This window comes from Pristis pectinata, chromosome 39 (genome assembly GCF_009764475.1).
Source record: "Pristis pectinata isolate sPriPec2 chromosome 39, sPriPec2.1.pri, whole genome shotgun sequence".
Taxonomy (NCBI): Eukaryota; Metazoa; Chordata; class Chondrichthyes; order Rhinopristiformes; family Pristidae; genus Pristis; species Pristis pectinata.
In genome coordinates this window covers 7147562-7166285 of record NC_067442.1, presented here as the reverse complement: position 1 = coordinate 7166285, position 18724 = coordinate 7147562, and the positions used below count along the sequence as shown (strand labels likewise).

At 58.2% G+C, this 18724-nt stretch overlaps 1 protein-coding gene across 1 annotated transcript in view; it reads left to right on the top strand.

Annotated features, from left to right (window-relative positions):
• megf8 (multiple EGF-like-domains 8) overlaps positions 1-18724 on the top strand; it is a 102743-nt gene that overhangs the window by 35881 nt on the left and 48138 nt on the right. Inside the window, 9 exon segments of the mRNA XM_052045381.1 lie at positions 3489-3646; positions 4256-4363; positions 8753-8900; positions 11291-11454; positions 11872-12063; positions 13784-13984; positions 14508-14738; positions 15984-16102; positions 16899-17030. Coding sequence (XP_051901341.1) covers positions 3489-3646; positions 4256-4363; positions 8753-8900; positions 11291-11454; positions 11872-12063; positions 13784-13984; positions 14508-14738; positions 15984-16102; positions 16899-17030 — 1453 coding nt within the window.

The following is an 18724-nucleotide window of genomic DNA, read 5'->3' as shown; positions in this document are numbered from 1 at the left end:
AGAGACACACACAGAGACACGCACACAGAGACACGCACATGCACAGAGAGAGAGGGAGACGCACACAGAGACACGCACATGCACAGAGAGAGAGGGAGACGCACACAGAGACACGCACATGCACAGAGAGAGAGAGAGACGCACACAGAGACACGCACATGCACAGAAAGAGAGAGACACAGACACGCGCATGGTAGGAAGTGTAGGCGTTCGATAACAGCGCTGCCTCCCACTGCGTTCTGTAGGGCTGGAGTACCGTGCATTGGAAGCCAGCTGGCGGTCTGTCCCGGTTGAACCCGGGTACAGTGGATGGTGGGGACAGGGACCACTGCTTTCCTTCAGCACGGAGGCAGTGTCAGAGGGAGTGCTGGCGTTCAGATCTCTCTGCTGGGGAGGGTGGCACAATCCGAAGCCATCCCGCTTCAGAAATTGGGGAGCACGGCGTCTCTCAACGCCAGAGACGCAGATTCGATCCCGACCTCCGGCGCTGTCTGTGTGGAGTTTGCACGTTCTCCTTGTGACCGAGTGGGTTCACCCCCCACCCCTCCCACATCCCAACCATGTGCGAGATCAGTGGGCTATTGGGCTACAGTGAATTGCCACCCCCCCCCCCCACCCCCCACAGTGTGTGGGTGAGGAGTAGAATCTGGGGGGGGAGTTGATGGGAAAATGAAGTGAGATGACTATAAACAGATGAAGGTGTTCTGAGAGATCGTGTATACAAGTATTTGGACAGCCAAGGGCTGATTAAGGATAGTCAGCATGGCTTTGTGTGTGAGGCATCTTTGTGGCATAGATCGTGTATAACGAATCTTGTAGAGTTTTTCGAGGAGGTTACCAAGAAAGTAGATGAAGGAAAGGCTGTGGATGTTGTCTACATGGACGTTAGTAAGGCCTTTGACAAGGTCCCACATGGGAGGTTAGTTCAGAGGGTTCGGACACTAGGTATCCATGGAGAGGTTGTAAACTGGATTCGAAACTGGCTGTGTGGGAGAAGACAGAGAGTGGTAGTGGATGATTGTTTCTCAGACTGGAGGCCTGTGACTAGTGGTGTGCCTTAGGGATCTGTGCTGGGGCCATTGTTATTTGTTGTCTATATCAATGATCTAGATGATAATGTGGGAAATTTGATCAGCAAGTTTGCTGATGATACTAAGATTGGAGGCATAGTGGGCAGCGAGGAAGGCTTTCAAAGCTTGCAGAGTGATCTGGACCAACTGGAAAAATGGGCCAGAAAATGGAGATGGAACTTAATGCAGACAAGTGTGAGGTGTTGCATTTTGGAAGGACAAATCAAGGTAGGACAGACACAGTAAATGGTAGAGCACTGAGGAGTGCAGAGGAACAAAGGGATCTAGGAGTTCAGATACATAATACCCTGAAAGTGGCGTCACAGGTAGACAGGGTTGTAAAGAAGGCTTTTGGCATCCTGGCATTCATAAATCAAAGTATTGAGTATAGGAGTTGGGATGTTATGGTGAGGTTGTATAAGACAATTGGTGAGGCCAAATTTGGAGTATTGTGTGCAGTTCTGGTCACCTAAGTATAGGAAGGATATCCGTAAGATTGAAAGAGTGCAGAGAAGATTTACTAGAATGTTGCCGGGTCTTCAGGAGTTGAGTTACAGGGAAAGATTGAACAGGTTAGGACTTTATTCCTTGGAGCGTAGAAGAATGAGGGGAGATTTGATGGAGGTTTACAAAATTATGCGGGGTATAGACAGAGTAGATGCAAGTAGGCTCTTTCCACCTAGATTAGGAGAGAGAAGTACGAGAGGACATGGCTTTAGGGTGAAGGGGTAAAGGTTTGGGGGGAACATTAGAGGGAACTTGTTCACTCAGAGAGTGGTGGGAGTGTGGAACAAGCTGCCATCTGACGTAAATGTGGACTCACTCTTAAGTTTTAAGAATAAATTGGATGAGAGGTCAGAGGTCTTGGAGGGTTATGGACTGGGTGCAGGTCAATGGGACTAGCAGAATAAAGTTTCAGCACAGACTAAAAGGGCCGAATGGCCTGTTTGCTGTAGTGTTCTCTATTCCTAAGAGGTCATCGGCCGGCATGGACTTGGGTGGGCCAAAGGGTCTGCCTTCATTCTCTGTGACCAGGGTGACAACGGGAAGGGCTGTAACCTGGGAGCCAGTGCAGGGGGAGGTGAAGGATCTCATACCTGAAGCAGCGACCACAATGGGAATCAGAATCAGGTTTATCATCACCAGCGTCTGTCGTGAACTTTGTTGTTTCAGCAGTCCAGTGCAGGACATAAGAATTAGTATAAGTTATAAAAATAAATGAATAGTGAGGTAGTGTCCCCTCCCACCCCAGACATTCTATTTTTCTCCTCCCACCCATCAGGCAGAAGATACAAAAGCCTGAACATACGTACCACCAGGCTCAAGGGCAGCTTCTGTGATAAGACTATTGAATGGTCCCCTAGTCCTTGACTTTGCTATGAACACAGTACAGCACAGAACAGGCCCTTCGGCCTACAATGTTGTGCCGACATAGCTAATCCCTCCTACCTACAGAATGCCCATATCCCTCCATCTTCCTCTCGTTCATGTGCCCATCCTCTTAAAAGCCCCCAATGAATGTGCCTCCACCATCCTATCAGGCAACGCATTCCAGGCATCCACCACTCTCTTGAGTAAAAACCGTACCCCTCACATCTGTTCTAAACGTACCCCCTCTCACCTTAAATGCATGCCCTCTGCTATTGGATCGCTAAATAATGGGAAAAAGATATTACTTGTCCACCCTATGACCTTGCACCTTATCATCTGCCCACACTGCAGTTTCTCTAACTATAACACTTTATTCTGCATTCTGTTATTGTTTTCTCGTTGCACTACCACGATGAGTTGATCTGTTTGAACGGGATCACGATAACTTTTTCACTGTACCTGGGTACATATCAGAATCAGGTTTATTATCACTGTCTTATAAGACATGAAAATCTGTTGTTTTGTAGCGGCAGTGCAGCGCAAGACGTAAAAATTACTATAAATTACGAAATAAATAGTGCAAAAAAGGTGTTCATGGACAGTTCAGGAATCTGACGGTGGAGGGGAAGAAGCTGTTCCTGAATCGTTGAGTGTGGGTCTTCAGGCTCCTGTACCTCCCTGATGGTAGTAACGAGAAGAGGGCATGTCCCGGGTGGTGAGGGTCCTCAGTGACGGATGCTGCCTTCTTGAGGCACCTCAGTGGTGGGGAGTGTTGTGCCCATAAGCTGGCTGAGTCTACAACCCTCTGCAGCCTCTTGCGATCCCGTAACAATAGTAAACCAATTTACCTTCCCTCCCCACAGACGCTGCCCGACCTGCTGAGTGTCTTGGTGTTCCCAGTTTTTATTTCGTGTTTCCAGTATCTGCGGGGTTTTGCTTCACGTGTCCTGCCCAGCATGGAGGCGGCGGAGCAAAGCGCGTGCAGGGTGGGGAGGGGGAGAGTGTGGGGCAGTGGCCCTTGAACCTGTCCCACTTGTGTCTCTGCAGGGTGGGAGAGCAGGTCACTGCGAGGACGGTACTCCCACGTGGCTGCCGTGATGAATGGCAACATCCTGCTGACTGCGGGGGGCTTCAGCGGGAGACCCCTCGGGGACCTGGTGGCCTACAAGGTTCCCATCTTTGTGTCCCAGGTCCTGGTGCAGAACGTAAGTCTCTCCGTGGGGGGTGGGGGGGGTGCGGTCGCAGGGCAGGTGCTGGGGAGGAGCGGGGGGTGGGTGCTGTGGGTGGGATGGCCAGGATCTGGACTCCACCCCCCCCCTACCCCCGCTGACCAGGGAAGGTGAGTGGGGGGTGGTGCATTGTGTAGGCTGGATTGTGGGGGGGGGGGGAGGGGTGCGGTGGCAGGGTGGAGGTGTGGGCTGGATCGGGGCAGGTTTAACTGTTCCCGTTAGCAGCTGCAAGGGTGGGGGGTGTCCACAGGTGTTATGTTCGGCCCCTGCCTCCTGTGTCCTCAGCGGGGAGATTTCCCCCCACCCCCGTCTGTCTGGGAGACGTTCCACCCCCTCCCGCTTGCTTCCCATCCCCACCTGCCCAGGAGATGTCCCAACTGGGAGCGGAGAGCTGGCAGCATGCACAGGGTGAGTGCCCTCTGCCCAGAGCTGCCTGGACTGCCTCTGGCCCCAGGGATTGACATGGTGGGAGTGGGGAGCTGGGTGAGTGCCCTCTGCCGTCACTGCCCATGGCTAAGGATTGACGTGGAGGAGAGTCAGTACCGTTCCAGGTGACCCTGACCTCTGCCCCCTTGCTTGCTACAGGTGCACCTGGATTACTGCTCGCTGTATGGAGCAGAGACCGCCTGCAGCAAGGACCCTGACTGTGTGTGGTGTCAGGCGCGGTGCCAGATCTACCAGGCTCACAGTGCGGTGAGTGTGGGGAGCAGTGTGACCTGGGTTTCGTCCCGACCTCGGGCTCTGTCTGTGTGGAGCTTGCACGTTCCCCCGCGGTGGGAACTGTGCACGCAGTTAACGTGTGGCTGAGGAGCTGGTGCAGGAGGGAGGGCTTCAGGTACATGGGTCACTGGGCTCTCTTCTGGGGCAGGTGGGACCTGTACAAGGGGGAGCCACCGATGTCCTGACAGGGGCGTTTGCTGGTGCTGCCCAGGGAGGGGGTTTAAACTGCCATGGCGGTGGAGTGGGATCCTGAGCTGTCGGTCGGTGAGCGGAGGAGTTGAGGGAAGGTTGACATCGGGTCACGCAAGGACAGGCAGGGCCGGGGTAACGGGACCGCTGGGCTGACGTGCGTTTATTTCAGTGCGAGGAGTGTTGGGAGCATTGCCGATGGACTTGGGGCCCGGATTAGCACATGGAGCTGCGATGTTGTGGCTGCGACAGAGCGAAGGGCAGGACTAGCAGCTCAGGGTTCAGGTGGTTCGGTCATGACGGAGAGGGATGTAAAAGAGCTGGGGGTGGGTGGGGTTTCACCACTGATCGGGGGGCAATGTCACATTGGTACTTGGAGAGGACATCCTGGAGGGCTCTTCCACTGAGGCAATGTTGGGAGAGCTGGGGAGTAAGGAAGGTGCTGTCACTCTGATGGGGTTGTACTGCAGGCCTCTCGGTAGCCAGCGGGACATGAAGAGAGGTCGGCAGATTACGGAAAGATATAAACGCAATAGCAATGTTGTAGTGGGAGACTTTAATATTGACTGGGACTTCCTCATTGCAAGAGGCTTACATGGGACAGAATTTGTTAGAACATAGAACATAGCACAGTACAGGCCCTTCAGTCCACGCTCTTGTGCTGACATTTTATCCTGGTCTAAGGTCTATCTAACCCCTCCCTCCCACATAGCCCCCCATTTCTCTATCATTCATGTGCCTACCTAAGAGCCTCTTAAATGTCCCTTATGTATCCGCCCCACAGCCTCTTGCCAGCAGTGCGTTCCATGTACCCACCACTCTCTGTGTAAAAAAAACTTAACCCTGACATCCCCCTTATACCTTCCACCAATCACTTTAAAATTATGTCCCCCCATGTTAGCCGTTGTCGTCCCTGGGAAAAAGTCTCTGACTGTCCACTCAATCTATGCCTCTTATCATCTTGTACACCTCTATCAAGTCACCTCTCATCCTCCTCATCTCCAAAGAGAAAAGCCCGAGCTCACTCAACCTATCCTCATAAGACATCCTCTCCAATCCAGGCAGCATCCTGTTAAATCTCTGCGCCCTCTCTAAAGCTTCCACATCCTTCCTATAATGAGGCGACTAGAACTGGACACAATAGGTGTACCCAAGAAGGTTTTTTTGAACAGGATGTAGATCAGCCAACGAGAGAAGGGGCCACATTAGACTTTGTATTGGGAAACGAGCCTGGGCAGGTGTTTGGGTCTTCAGTGAGGAAGCATTTCAGGAACAGTGATCACAACTCCCTAAGTTTTAATATGGTTATGAATAAGGATTCATTGTGGATTCAGAATTGGCTCGCCCACAGAAGGCAGAGGGTGGTGGTAGATGGAGTGAATTCTGCCTGGAGGTCGGTGACCAGTGGTGTTCTGCAGGGATCTGTTCTGGGACCCCTGCTCTTTGTGATTTTTATAAATGACTTGGATGAGGATGTGGAAGGGTGTGTTAGTAAGTTTGCTGATGATACAAAGGTTGGTGGTGTTGTGGATAGTGTAGAAGGTTGCTGTAGATTACAACAGGATATTGATAGAATGCAGAGCTGGGCTGAGAAGTGGCAGATGGAGTTCAACCTGGAGAAGTGTGAAGTTGATACGCTTTGGAAGATTGAACTTGAAGGCAGAATACAAGGTTAATGGCAGGACACTGAGCATGTGGAGGAACAGACGGATCTTGGGGTCCAGGTCCCTAGATCCCTCAAGGTTGCTGCACAGGTTGATAGGGTTGTTAAGAAAGAGTATGGGGTATTGAGTTCAAGAGCCGCGAGGTGATGTTGCAGCTCTGTAGAACTCTGGTCAGACCACACTTGGGGTATTATGTCCAGTTCTGTTCGCCTCATTATGGGAAGGATGTGGAAGCTTTAGACAGGATGCAGAGGAGATTTACCAGGATGTTGCCTGGATTGGAGAGCATGTCTTATGAGGATAGGTTGAGCGAGCTGGGGCTTTTCTCTTTGGAGAGGAGGAGGATGAGAGGGGACTTGATAGAGGTGTACAAGATGATAAGAGGCATAGATCGAGTGGACAGTCAGAGACTTTTTCCAGGGCTAACATGAGGGGACATAATTTTAAGGTGATTGGAGGAAGGTATAAGGGGGATGTCAGGGGTGTTTTTTACACAGAGAGTGGTGGGTGCATGGAACACACTGCCGGCAGAGGTTGTGGGGGCAGATAGATTAGGGACATTTAAGAGACTCTTAGATAGACACATGAACGATAGAGAAATGGAGGGCTATGTGGGAGGGAAGGGTTAGATAGACCTTAGAGCAGGATAAAATGTTGGCACAACATTGTGGGCCGAAGGGCCTGTACTGTGCCCTATGTTCTATGTTTGAAGGATGTCTGGACCTTGTGGGGGTGGGGCAGAGGAGGGGGGTGGTTAAGGTACTTAACTGGGGGAAGGCAGATTCCAGTGTTATTGGGCAGGAGCTGGGGGAGTAGATCGGGAACAGCTGGTATTGGTCAAGTCCACATCTGGCACGTGGGAATCATTTGCAGACCAGCTGATCAGAGTTCAGGGCCGGCATGTTCCAGCGAGGAAGAAAGACAAGGATGGCAAGGTTTGGTAACCTTGGATGTTGAGAGATCTAAATTTAGAAAAAGGAAGCATGTGTAATGCTCAGGAAGCTGAAATCAGACAGGGTACTCAAGGAATTCCGGGAAAGGACTCAAGCAGAGAATTAGGAAAGTGAAAAGGGGCAGTGAAATGTCCTTGGCGAGTAAGATTAAGGAGAATCTCAAATAATTTTATACTTCGTTTAAAAGCAAGAAGTTGGCTGGAGAAAGAGTAGGACTGCTGAAGGATAGAATTCTATGTCTGGAGTCAGAGGATGTGGGTGGGGTATGAAATGATACTTTGCATCGGTATTCACCATGGAGAAGGATGTGGAGGATGGCAAGATCAGGGAGGGCTGTGCTGTTGTTCCAGGGCACATTGAGATCAAGATGGAGGTGTTGCGGGGTCTACTGAAGAACGTTATGGTGGATAAGTCCCCAGAGCCTGATGGGATCTATCCCGGGTTATTGAGAGAGGAGATTGCTTGGGGCCTGGACTGAGATCTCTGTGTCCTCTCCAGCCACAGACTGGAGAGTAGTCAGTGTTGTTGCTCTGTTTAAAAAAGGCAATAGGGATGGTGTAGGAAGCTATAGACCGGTGAGTCTCTCGTCAATAGTTGGGAAGCTGCTGGAGAGGATTCTTATGGACAGGATTTACTCTCATTTGAAAGAGATCGGGCTTATTAGGAGCAGTCAGCATGGCATTGTGTGGGGTGGGGGGGTCATGTCTTACACACTTGATAGAGTTTTTTGAGGTGACGAAGGTGATTGAGGGTAGGGGGGTAGTGGGTGTTGTCAACACAGCGTGTGACATTGGGTCACGGACTGAATCCACGATGTGTGTGGGTTGGTCACAGTTGGCCTGTCCTCTCCATAACATGTGCGTGGGTCGGTCACGGATGGCCTGTTCTCTCCATAACATGTGCGTGGGTTGGTCACGGATGGCCTGTTCTCTCCATAACATGTGCGTGGGTCGGTCACGGATGGCCTGTCCTCTCCATAACGTGTGTGTGGGTCATTCACGGATGGCCTGTTCTCACCATAACGTGTGTGTGGGTCGGTCATGGATGGCCTGTTCTCTCCATAACGTGTGGGTCAGTCATGGATGGCCTGTCCTCTCCATAACGTGTGTGTGGGTCAGTCACGGATGGCCTGTTCTCACCATAACGTGTGTGTGGGTCGGTCATGGATGGCCTGTTCTCTCCATAACGTGTGGGTCAGTCACGGATTGCTTGTTCTCCCCATGATGTGTGCGTGGGTCAGTCACGGATGGCCTATCCTCTCCATAACATGTGCGTGGGTCGGTCACAGATGGCCTGTTCTCTCCATAACGTGTGTGGGTCGGTCACGGATGGCCTGTCCTCTCCATAACGTGTGTGTGGGTCAGTCATGGATGGCCTGTCCTCTCCATTACATGTGTGTGGGTCGGTCACGGATGGCCTATCCTCTCCATAACATGTGCGTGGGTCAGTCACAGATGGCCTTTTCTCTTCATAATGTGTGTGTGGGTCGGTCACTGATGACCTGTTCTCTCCATAACACGTGTGAGTTGGTCACGGATGGCCTGTTCTCTCCACAGTGTCCCCACGTGGGCTGCCTGGGGCTGGCAAGCCTCCTGTCGGACTGCCAGTCGTGTCTGGTGTTTGGTCAGAGCCGGGCGCAGCCCCCACTGGCACCGGGGCCCTTCGGTTGGTGCGTTCAGACCCGCTCCTGCCTCCCTGCTGCAGGTAAAATGTCCCCTTTGTCAGGAAATGAAATGGAAGGAGAGGGAATGGGTGGTGCGAGTGTGTGGTGGAGTGCATGGTCCCCACGGGGAGCTCTCGGTACCCCCACGCTGCAGGTCCAGGAGCCCTGAGTCAGCTGAGGGGGAGGGCAGGAGCCGGGGACCTGAGACCTAGGTTCTGCATCCAGTGTTCAGGCGCATCCCCTGCACCACAGCCCCACCGTCCCACATGGTGGGATCGGGCACTCCCAGAGTGGCTGGCACCTTGTCCGGGCGGTCTGATTCTGGGAGGATGTCTCAGTCCAGTTGTCCCGATCCGGACACCAGTCCCAGATGTTCCGGAGTTCTATTTCTGACCTCCGGGTGTTTGTGTGTGTCCCTGTGTGTGTGTGTCTCTGTGTCTGAATGTGTGTCCCTGTGTGTGTGTGTCCTGTGTGTGTGTGTGTGTCCCTGTGTCTGTGCGCATGTGGAGTCTACACATTCCTCCTGTGACCTTGTGGGCGTGGGTCTCCCCTCCCTGTCCCTGGGTGCTCTGGTCCCCTCCCACATCCCAGCAACGTGCGGGGTTGGTGAGTCAATTAGGCCTCAGTTGCCCCTGGTGTATGTGAGGGGTAGAATCAGTGGGGGGGGGGGGGTGGGTGGGAGGGGGCTGGTGGGCAGTTGACAAGGATGTGGGGAGAGTAAAATTAATGTCCCGGTGTAACTGGGTGGCCGGTGATCGGCACGGACCGGCTAGGTCGAAGGGCCTCTTCCTGTGCCCATGCTGTCTGACGCTGGGACTGGCTGATGACGGGGCAGAACATCCCCAGCGATCTGCCGCACACGGGCCAGGCCGATGTTCCAGGCTCTTCCCTTCGCCCGCTCCTGCAGTTCCGGCTCACCGTGAACGAGAGCGCCACTGGTTCCCTCCTGTTACATTTCCCTGCACCATGCTGGTGTGAGAAGCCTGATCTCTTGGTATAAACACCACTGGTCACCAAGCTATACAAGGGATATCGTTGAACGAGAGTGCAGGAAATGTTACCGGCCTGGAGTTATAAGGAGAGGCTGGATCGGCTGGGACTGTTGTCCCTGGAGCGAAGGAGTTGAGGGTGACCTTATGGAGGTTTAAAAAACCACGAGGGGCATTGATGAGGTGGATGGTCAGGGTAGGGGGGTCTAAAACTAGAGGGCACAGGTTTAAGGTGAGAGATTTAAAGGGGACCTGAGGGGCAGGTTTTTCACCCAGAGGGCGGTGGGTGTGTGGAACGAGCTGCCAGAGGAAGTGGCAGAGGCGGGGACGATTATAATGTTTAAAAGACATCTGGACAGGAAGGGTTGAGAAAGATACGAGCCAAACGCAGGCAGATAGGTCTAGTTTGGATGGACACCTTGGTCGGCATGGAGGAGTTGGGCCGAAGGGCCTGTTTCCGTGCTGTATGACTCCAGCTTTTACCTGTACTTTGTGGCTGAGGTGTTCCTACAAAGGAAGGCAAGTCAAAGGAACTCTGGATGTCAAGATGTACCAAGGGTTTGATGATGAACAACAGGGGATTAGAGTACCAGTCACAGGCCTTTCCCCAGGGTAGGGGAGTCCAAAACTAGAGGGCGAGAGGGGGAAGGTTTAAGAGGGAGCCGAGGGGCATCGTCTTCGCACAGCGGGTGGTGGGTGTGTGGAAGTGGTTGAGACAGGTACAATAACAACATTTAAGAGACATCTGAACAGGGATGTGGATAGGGAAGGATCAGAGGAATGTGGGCCAAATGCAGGCAGACGGGACAAGCTCAGTGAGGTACCGTGGTCGGCATGGACCAGTTGGGCCGAAGGGCCTGTCCCCGTGCTGTGTGACTCTGTGACTCTGACGCCTGGTCACCACCACCTCTCTCCGGGGCAATGGGGGCAAATGGGAGACTTCAGCCCCCCGACCTGCTGCGGTATGTTCTGCCTGGAGGAGGGGATCTGAGCTATGCCCTGAGAAGGGGGTCTGAGCTGTGCCCTGAGGAGGGGTTCCGAGGTGGATCCCAGGGGAGGGGCTCCAAGGTGGTTCCCGGAGGAGGAGGTCCAAGGAGATGGTTCCCGGAGGAGGGGGTCCGAGCTGTGCCCGGAGGAGGGGGTCCGAGGTGGTGCCCTGAGGAGGGGTTCCGAGGTGGATCCCGGGGGAGGGGTTCCGAGGTGGATCCCGGGGGAGGGGCACCGCTGTTGTTCCTGGAGGAGGAAGTCCAAGGAGGTGTCTGAGGTGGTTCCCGGAGGTGGGGGTCCGAGATGGTGCCCGGGGGAGGGGGTCCGAGGTGGTGCCCGGGGGAGGGGATCCGAGGTGATGCCCCGGGGGAGGGGTCCGACGTGTCTCAGCTGGGCTGTGGGCGTTGGTGACGAGGCGGTGATTTCCGTAACCAGGACCTCGGTTCTCCCCTCAGATCAGGCCAGGTGCCAGGTGGAGCCGGTGTCCGGAATCCAGGGCTGGTGGGGCTCGGACACCACCTTCATCAGCTCCCTGGAGCAGTGCCAGAAGCTGAATTTCATGCCCGGCCTTCACCTGGTCACGTACCTGCAACCCCGTAACCTGTCACAGCCGGACAAGGTGAGTGTGGGCGAGGGGGTCCCGGGGCCGAGGGATCTCCCCCGAACCCCAATCTGAACTGACACCAGTAGCTCCCTCACCCCTCCCACCCCTTCCCGCCCTTCCTCACCCCCTCTGCCCTGCCTTGCCCCCCTGCCTCGTCCCTCCCCTTCCACCCTACCTCACCCCATTCCAACTCTCTCCTCTCATCATCTGCACACCCCTCGAAGACCCACCTCCCCGACTCCCCCCTCCTCGGAGACGCACCTCCCACTCCTCGAAGACCTACCTCCCCTCTCCTTGGAAACCCACCTCCCCCTGTCTCCCCTCCCCTCAGTCCCACCTCCAAACCCCTCCCCTACACGATGACAGACTCCCCCCACCCAGTGACTCCACCTCCCCTCCTCCCCCCAGGATAACTCCCCCCTCTCTCCCTAGGTGGAGCTGCACACCACCCCATCCTATGTGCAGAACCCCAGCGTGGAGCTGGAGGCGGTGATGATGTTCCAGGGGTTCATCCATCCCCTGTTCGATGCCCCCACCCCGTCCGACAACGTGCTGGTCACCCTGCAGCTCCAGCGCCTCTACGTGGTGGCCAAGGTCGGCCGGACTGCCAACAGCCTGGAGATGGTGAGTCCCCCATGACCGGCACTGTGGGGGGGGGAAACAAGGAGAGGGGGTTTAACAGTGGGGGTGGGGAGGGTAACGACGGGAAGGTGGGTGGGGTGGGGAAGTAAGAAGGGGAGGGGGTAATAGGGTGAGTGGGTCTGTGGGATGCCGTGGGGCGAGGGGTGTAGTGAGGGTCAGAGGGTTAATGGGCAAAAGGTGGGGGGTGGAGAGTGGGAGGGGTCAGTGAGGAGAGAATGGGATGGGTGGGTCAGTGGGGGTGCGGGAGGGGTCCTGGTTCTGGCTCCCCCAACTCACCGCCCTTCCCCTCCCCGGCTCCCCGCCCTCCCCCTCCCGTTCCCCCCGCTCCCCTCCCCTCCCCCGTTCCCCGCCCTCCCCTCCCCCGTTCCCCGCCCTCCCCTCCCCCGTTCCCCGCGCTCCCCTCCCCCGTTCCCCGCCCTCCCCTCCCCTCCCCCGCTCCCCGCCCTCCCCTCCCCCGCTCCCCTCCCCGTTCCCCCGCTCCCCTCCCCTCCCCGTTCCCCCGCTCCCCTCCCCTCCCCGTTCCCCGCGCTCCCCTCCCCTCCCCGTTCCCCCGCTCCCCTCCCCTCCCCCGCTCCCCGCCCTCCCCCGTTCCCCGCGCTCCCCTCCCCTCCCCGTTCCCCCGCTCCCCTCCCCTCCCCGTTCCCCCGCTCCCCTCCCCTCCCCGTTCCCCCGCTCCCCTCCCCTCCCCCGCTCCCCGCCCTCCCCCGTTCCCCGCGCTCCCCTCCCCTCCCCGTTCCCCCGCTCCCCTCCCCTCCCCGTTCCCCCGCTCCCCTCCCCTCCCCGTTCCCCCGCTCCCCTCCCCTCCCCCGTTCCCCCCGCTCCCCTCCCCTCCCCCGCTCCCCGCCCTCCCCTCCCCCGTTCCCCGCGCTCCCCTCCCCTCCCCCGTTCCCCGCGCTCCCCTCCCCTCCCCCGTTCCCCCGCTCCCCTCCCCTCCCCGTTCCCCCGCTCCCCTCCCCTCCCCGTTCCCCCGCTCCCCTCCCCTCCCCGTTCCCCCCGCTCCCCTCCCCTCCCCGTTCCCCCCGCTCCCCTCCCCTCCCCGTTCCCCCCCGCTCCCCTCCCCTCCCCCGCTCCCCGCGCTCCCCTCCGCGCTCCCCTCCCCCGCTCCCCGCGCTCCCCTCCCCGTTCCCCCCGCTCCCCTCCCCGCTCCCCGCCCTCCCCTCCCCCGTTCCCCTCCCCGTTCCCCCCCGCTCCCCGCCCCTCCCCCGCTCCCCTCCCCTCCCCCGCTCCCCGCCCCTCCCCCGTTCCCCCCGCTCCCCTCCCCTCCCCGTTCCCCGCGCTCCCCTCCCCGTTCCCCGCGCTCCCCTCCCCTCCCCCTCCCGTTCCCGGCGCTCCCCTCCCCTCCCCCGTTCCCCGCCCTCCCCTCCCCCGTTCCCCGCCCTCCCCTCCCCCGTTCCCCGCGCTCCCCTCCCCTCTCCCGCTCCCTGCCCTCCCCGTTCCCCGCTCTCCCCTCCCCTCCCCGTTCCCCGCCCTCCCCTCCCCTCCCCCGCGCTCCCCTCCCCTCCCCCGCGCTCCCCTCCCCTCCCCCGTTCCCTGCCCTCCCCTCCCCCGTTCCCCGCCCTCCCCTCCCCCGCGCTCCCCTCCCCTCCCCCGTTCCCTGCGCTCCCCTCCCCTCCCCCGTTCCCCGCGCTCCCCTCCCTCCCTCCCCCCCCTCCCTCCCCCGTTCCCCGCTCTCCCCTCCCCCTTGCTTGCCCCCCGTGCCCAGGAGGAGGTCGGACACTGGGCCGGACAGCCAGAGAAGGAGATGCGGCTGCTGCAGAGGAACAGTGGGGACCGGCTCTTCCCAATCCTGGAACGTGGCAACAAGTACGCGATCCGACTGGAAGGGTCGCTGAACAACTCCGGCAACGGGCAGACCAGTGAGATGACGTTAACATGGGAGCGGTCCAAGGTGGTGGGAACCTCAGTGAGTATGGGATACCCCATACCCTTCCACGGGATACCGGCCCCCCCACCCCCTCCTTCCCCAGGACACCGTTCCCCGTTCCTCGGGGCACCCCTCCCCTTCCCTGGGTCACCGTTTCCCCCCCACCACCTCACCTTCCCAGGGACACCGGCCATCCCCTCTTCCCCAGGATACCACCCCCACCTCCATTCCCCAGGATACTGTTTCCCCCCCCCCCCCCACTTCCCTGCGACACCATCTCTTCCCCCCCCCCCCCCCACCTTCCCCAGGACTGTTTTGCCCCCTCACCCCCTTCCCCGGGACACTGTTCTCCCCCCCTTCCCTGGGACACTCTTTCCCCCCCCCCCCACCCCCCCGTTCCCTGGGACACTGTCCCCCCCCCCCCCCCTGGGACTCCCCCGGGATACCCCCCCCCCCCCCCCCGTTTCCCATGGGTAAAGCTCCGTGGGTGAGGTCAAGCGCTTCGCTGCCGTCTCCCTGCCAGAGTTGCATTGGTGCACAGAAAGCGCTTTTGTCATTGCAGGAGATCTCCTTCCACTTCCTGGAGCCCTTCCGATCAGACAACTGCGACTCCTACCTCTCCTGCCTGGCCTGCCTGTCGGACCAAGGGTGCGGCTGGTGCCCGGGGTCCGGCTCATGCCGGCTGCGCACCTCGGGGATGGACGGTCAGTGCGGGCGCGACCTGCAGCTGGTGCTCGTGCCAGGGGACTGCCCACTGTGTGTCGAGCACACGAACTGCCAGCCCTGCAGCGCGGTGAGTTCCCTCCGGCCTCTCAGGGTGTCCCTGGGGGGGGGAGCGATTATGCGTGTGTCCCGGGGGTTAGAGTCCAGCCACCGGGGAGCCAGTGCGGTCCTGCTGCCAAAGAAGGGAGACCTCCGTCTGTTGAAGAAACTGGTGACGCTCTCCCTCCCATGCACAGACTACAAAGTCTGTGCGATGGCCAACCGTTGTCCATCTATCCATCCCGTCCATGCCCACCCAGCTAGTCCCGATTTCCTGCATTCAGCCCATATCCCTCCAAGCCCCACCCCTCCACGTACCTATCAAATTTCTTCTTAAAAGATCCTGTTGTACCTGCCTCACCCACTTCCTCTGGCAGCTCGTTCTGTAGACTCACCACCCTCTGTGTGAAAAAGTTGCCTCTCAGGTCCCTTTTAAACTCTTCCCCTCTCACCCTAAACCTATGCCCCCTAGTTTTGGACTCCCCTACCCTGGGGAAAAGACTGTCACCAGCCACCTTATCTGTGCCTCTCATAATTTTTTCATCCATCCCGACCATTCCATCCAGGGCAATATCCAGGACCTGATTCACCTGTCCCAGGAGAGTGGTCCCGGCAGCGTTTCTCTCCCTTGGTCAGGAGAAAGCATTGGACCGGGTGGACCGCGCTTCTTTGGTGGACACGCTGCAGGCATTGGGACTCGGATTTTGTATCCCGAGTCCAGCTCTGGTGCGCTGCCGAGGAGCGATCTGTCAAGGTTAATGGAACCATTCCCCTTCCGGAGAGGAGTATGTCAGGGATGCCCCACGTCCGACCAGTTGTTGTACTGTCTGCCTGGACCCATCCCTGTGTCTTGGGAAGAGTTTGACGGGACCGGTTCTGTGCGAGCCAGGCATGGAGGTCGTCCTCCCAGCCCACACCGGCGACGTGCTCCCCATGGTGATGCACTTTTTTAAGCCGCAGAGGATGTGCGAGTACCAGTGGGTCTTTTCGGCTGCGGCCTCTGCCAGGATCGACTGGGCAGAGGTGTTCCAGGTTCTTAGTGGGTCAGTGGCAGGCGGACTCCCGTGGTAGGAGGAGGAGAGACCGTTTGCTTTTGGGGAAACCACGCACCTTCTCTACCTGGGAGTCTACTTGAGTCCCACTGGGGAGACCTGGCTGGCCAACCGGAAGTTGTTGCCCAGCTGGGGCGCTGGTCAGGCCTCCTCGGGGTGCTTTCCTACCGGGGCAGGGTGATGGTCATAAACCAACTGTCTCTCCCCCACCCCCCTCTCCGCAGGACCCCCACTGCGAGTGGCACGTCAGCAGCAGCAGGAAGGGAGACTTCCAGTGCACCCGCAGAGGCAGGTCCCCCACCGGAATCCGGGCTCCAGCTCTCTGCCCCATGCCCTGCCACCTGTGAGTAGGGGAAGGATGGGCTGTGGTGGGGGGGTGGGGTATCGTACGTTGGGGGGTGCACCGGCGGCTGGGGAGGGGCATGGGGGTGGGCAGTGGGTGGGAGTGGGGTCTGTCCCCCGGTCTGTTCCCCAACTATCCCCATCTGTCCCAATCCATCCCCCCACCATCCATCCCCCAACCTGTTCCCCCGATCCATTCCCCAACTATCCCCCTGGTCTGTCCCCTGGTCCGCACCCCCCCATCCCCCACAGTCCGTTCCCTAACTATCCCCCAGTCTGTCCCATGATCCACCCCTCCCCCCTCAGTCCGTCCCCCAACTTGTTCACCGATCCGTTCCCTAACCATTCCCCGATCTGCAACCCCCGCCCTCCCCCCCACAGTCCATCCCCTGATGCGTTCCCTAACTATCCCCCTGGTCTGTTCCAATCCACCCCCCTTCCATCCATCCGTCCCCCAACCCGTTCCCCTGGTCCGTTCCCTAACTATCCCCTGGTCCGTCCCATGATCCACCCCTCCCCCCTCAGTCCGTCCCCCAACTTGTTCACCGATCCGTTCCCTATTCCCCTGATCTGCACCCCCCACAGTCTGTCCCCTGATGTTTTCCCTAACTGTCCCACTGATCCATCCGTTCCCCTGACCTGCTGCCCCCCCCCCCCCCCACCTGTTCCCCGTCCCGTTTCCCATTCACAGCCTTCATTTGCCCTTCATTTGCCAGTCCCTCCCATCTGGTGGTGGTGGGGATGGAGTGTGTGTCGCTGGCCTGGTGTGCTGGTGATTCTGTGGTTTGTGTTGACAGACGGTCGTCGTGTCGGGACTGCCTGAGCAACTCCAGCCAGTGCGCCTGGTGCCAGTCCACTCGCACCTGCTTCCTCTTCACTGCCTACCTCGCCAAATACCCGTCCGGGGAGTGTCGGGACTGGTACGACAGGTAATGTCTGACTGGGAGCAAGAGTCTGACCTCACACGGACCCACCCCCGCCCTCTGACCTCCCACCCCACACGTACCCACCCCCGCCCTCTGACCTCCCACCCCGCACGTACCCACCCCCGCCCTCTGACCTACCGCCCCCGACGGACCCACCCCCGCCCTCTGACCTCCTGCCCCGCACGTACCCACCCCCACCCTCTGACCTCCCGCCCCCGACGGACCCACCCCCGCTCTCTGACCTCCCGCCCCCGACGGACCCACCCCCGCCCTCTGACCTCCTGCCCCGCACGTACCCACCCCCACCCTCTGACTCCCGCCCCCGACGGACCCACCCCCGCCCTCTGACCTCCCGCCCCGCACGGACCCACCCCCGCCATCTGACTTCTCCCGGTGACCCTGATGACCTCCCTGTGTCTGGGGCCCACCATGGGGGCAGGGTCCACGTCAGCTGGTTAATGTGTGCCAGTTATGTCCCCAGAGACCTGAGTTTAATTCCCACTGCAGCAGCCAGAGTCTCTGATGTTCAGGGCAAATCTGCAGTCTTCGGGTGACATAGCCGCTGCCTCTGTGTGTGTGGAGTTTGCACGCTCTCCCTGTGACCCCGTGGGTTTCCCCCGAGTGCTCCGGTTCCCTCCCACCTCCCAAAGACGTGCGGGGGTTGGTGGGTTAATTAACTACTGTAAATTGCCCACGGTGTGTGGGTGGGGGGTGGAATGAGGCTCGGTTGCAGGGAGGTAAAGGTTTATAAAACCATGAGGGGCATTGATAAGGTGGATGGTCAGGGTGGGGGGGGGGGGGGTCTAAAACTAGAGGGCACGGGTTTAAGGTGAAAGGTTTAAAGGGATCCCGAAGGGTGGGTTTTTCATCCAGAGGGTGGTGGGTGTGTGGAACGAGGTGCCAGAGGAAGTGGCAGAGGCGGGGACAATTAAAATGTTGAAAAGTCTTTTGGACAGGTACACGGATAGGAAAGCTTGAGAGGGACACGGGTCAAATGCAGGCAAATGGGCACCTTGGTCGGTATGGATGAGTTGGGCCAAAGGGCCTGTTTCTGTGCTGTGTGACTCCAGGTTTTCTCTGATGCGAGAGAAAAACCAACTGCTACAGGGAGACAGGGTGGTGAAGAAGGCATTTAGCACGCTGGCCATCTGTCAGGGTATCGCGTATAGACATTAGAGTTGGGACACTATGCTGCAGTTGTACAAGTCGCTGGTGAGGCCGCACTTGGAGCACTGTGTACGGTTTTGGTCGCCCTGTTATAGGAAATACCTGGTTAAGCTGAGTGCAGAGAAGATTTACGAGGATGTTGCCAGGACTGGAGGGCCTGAGTTACGGGGAGAGGTTGGCCAGGCTCGGTCTTCAGTCCTTGGAACGTAGGAGAATGAGGGGCGACCTTATGGGTGGATGGTAACAGTCTTTTGCCCAGGGTAGGGGAGTCCAAAACTAGGGGGCATAGGTTTAGGGTGAGGGGAAGAGTTTAAAAAGGGACCTGAGAGGCAACTTTTTCACACAGAGGGTGGTGAGTCTACAGAACGAGCTGCCAGAGGAAGTGGGTGAGGCAGGTACAACAGGATCATTTAAGAAGAACTTGGATAGGTACATGGAGGGGTGGGGCTTGGAGGGATATGGGCCAAATGCAGGAAATTGGGACTAGCTGGGTGGGCACCGTGGTCGGCAGGGACTGGTTGGACCGAAGG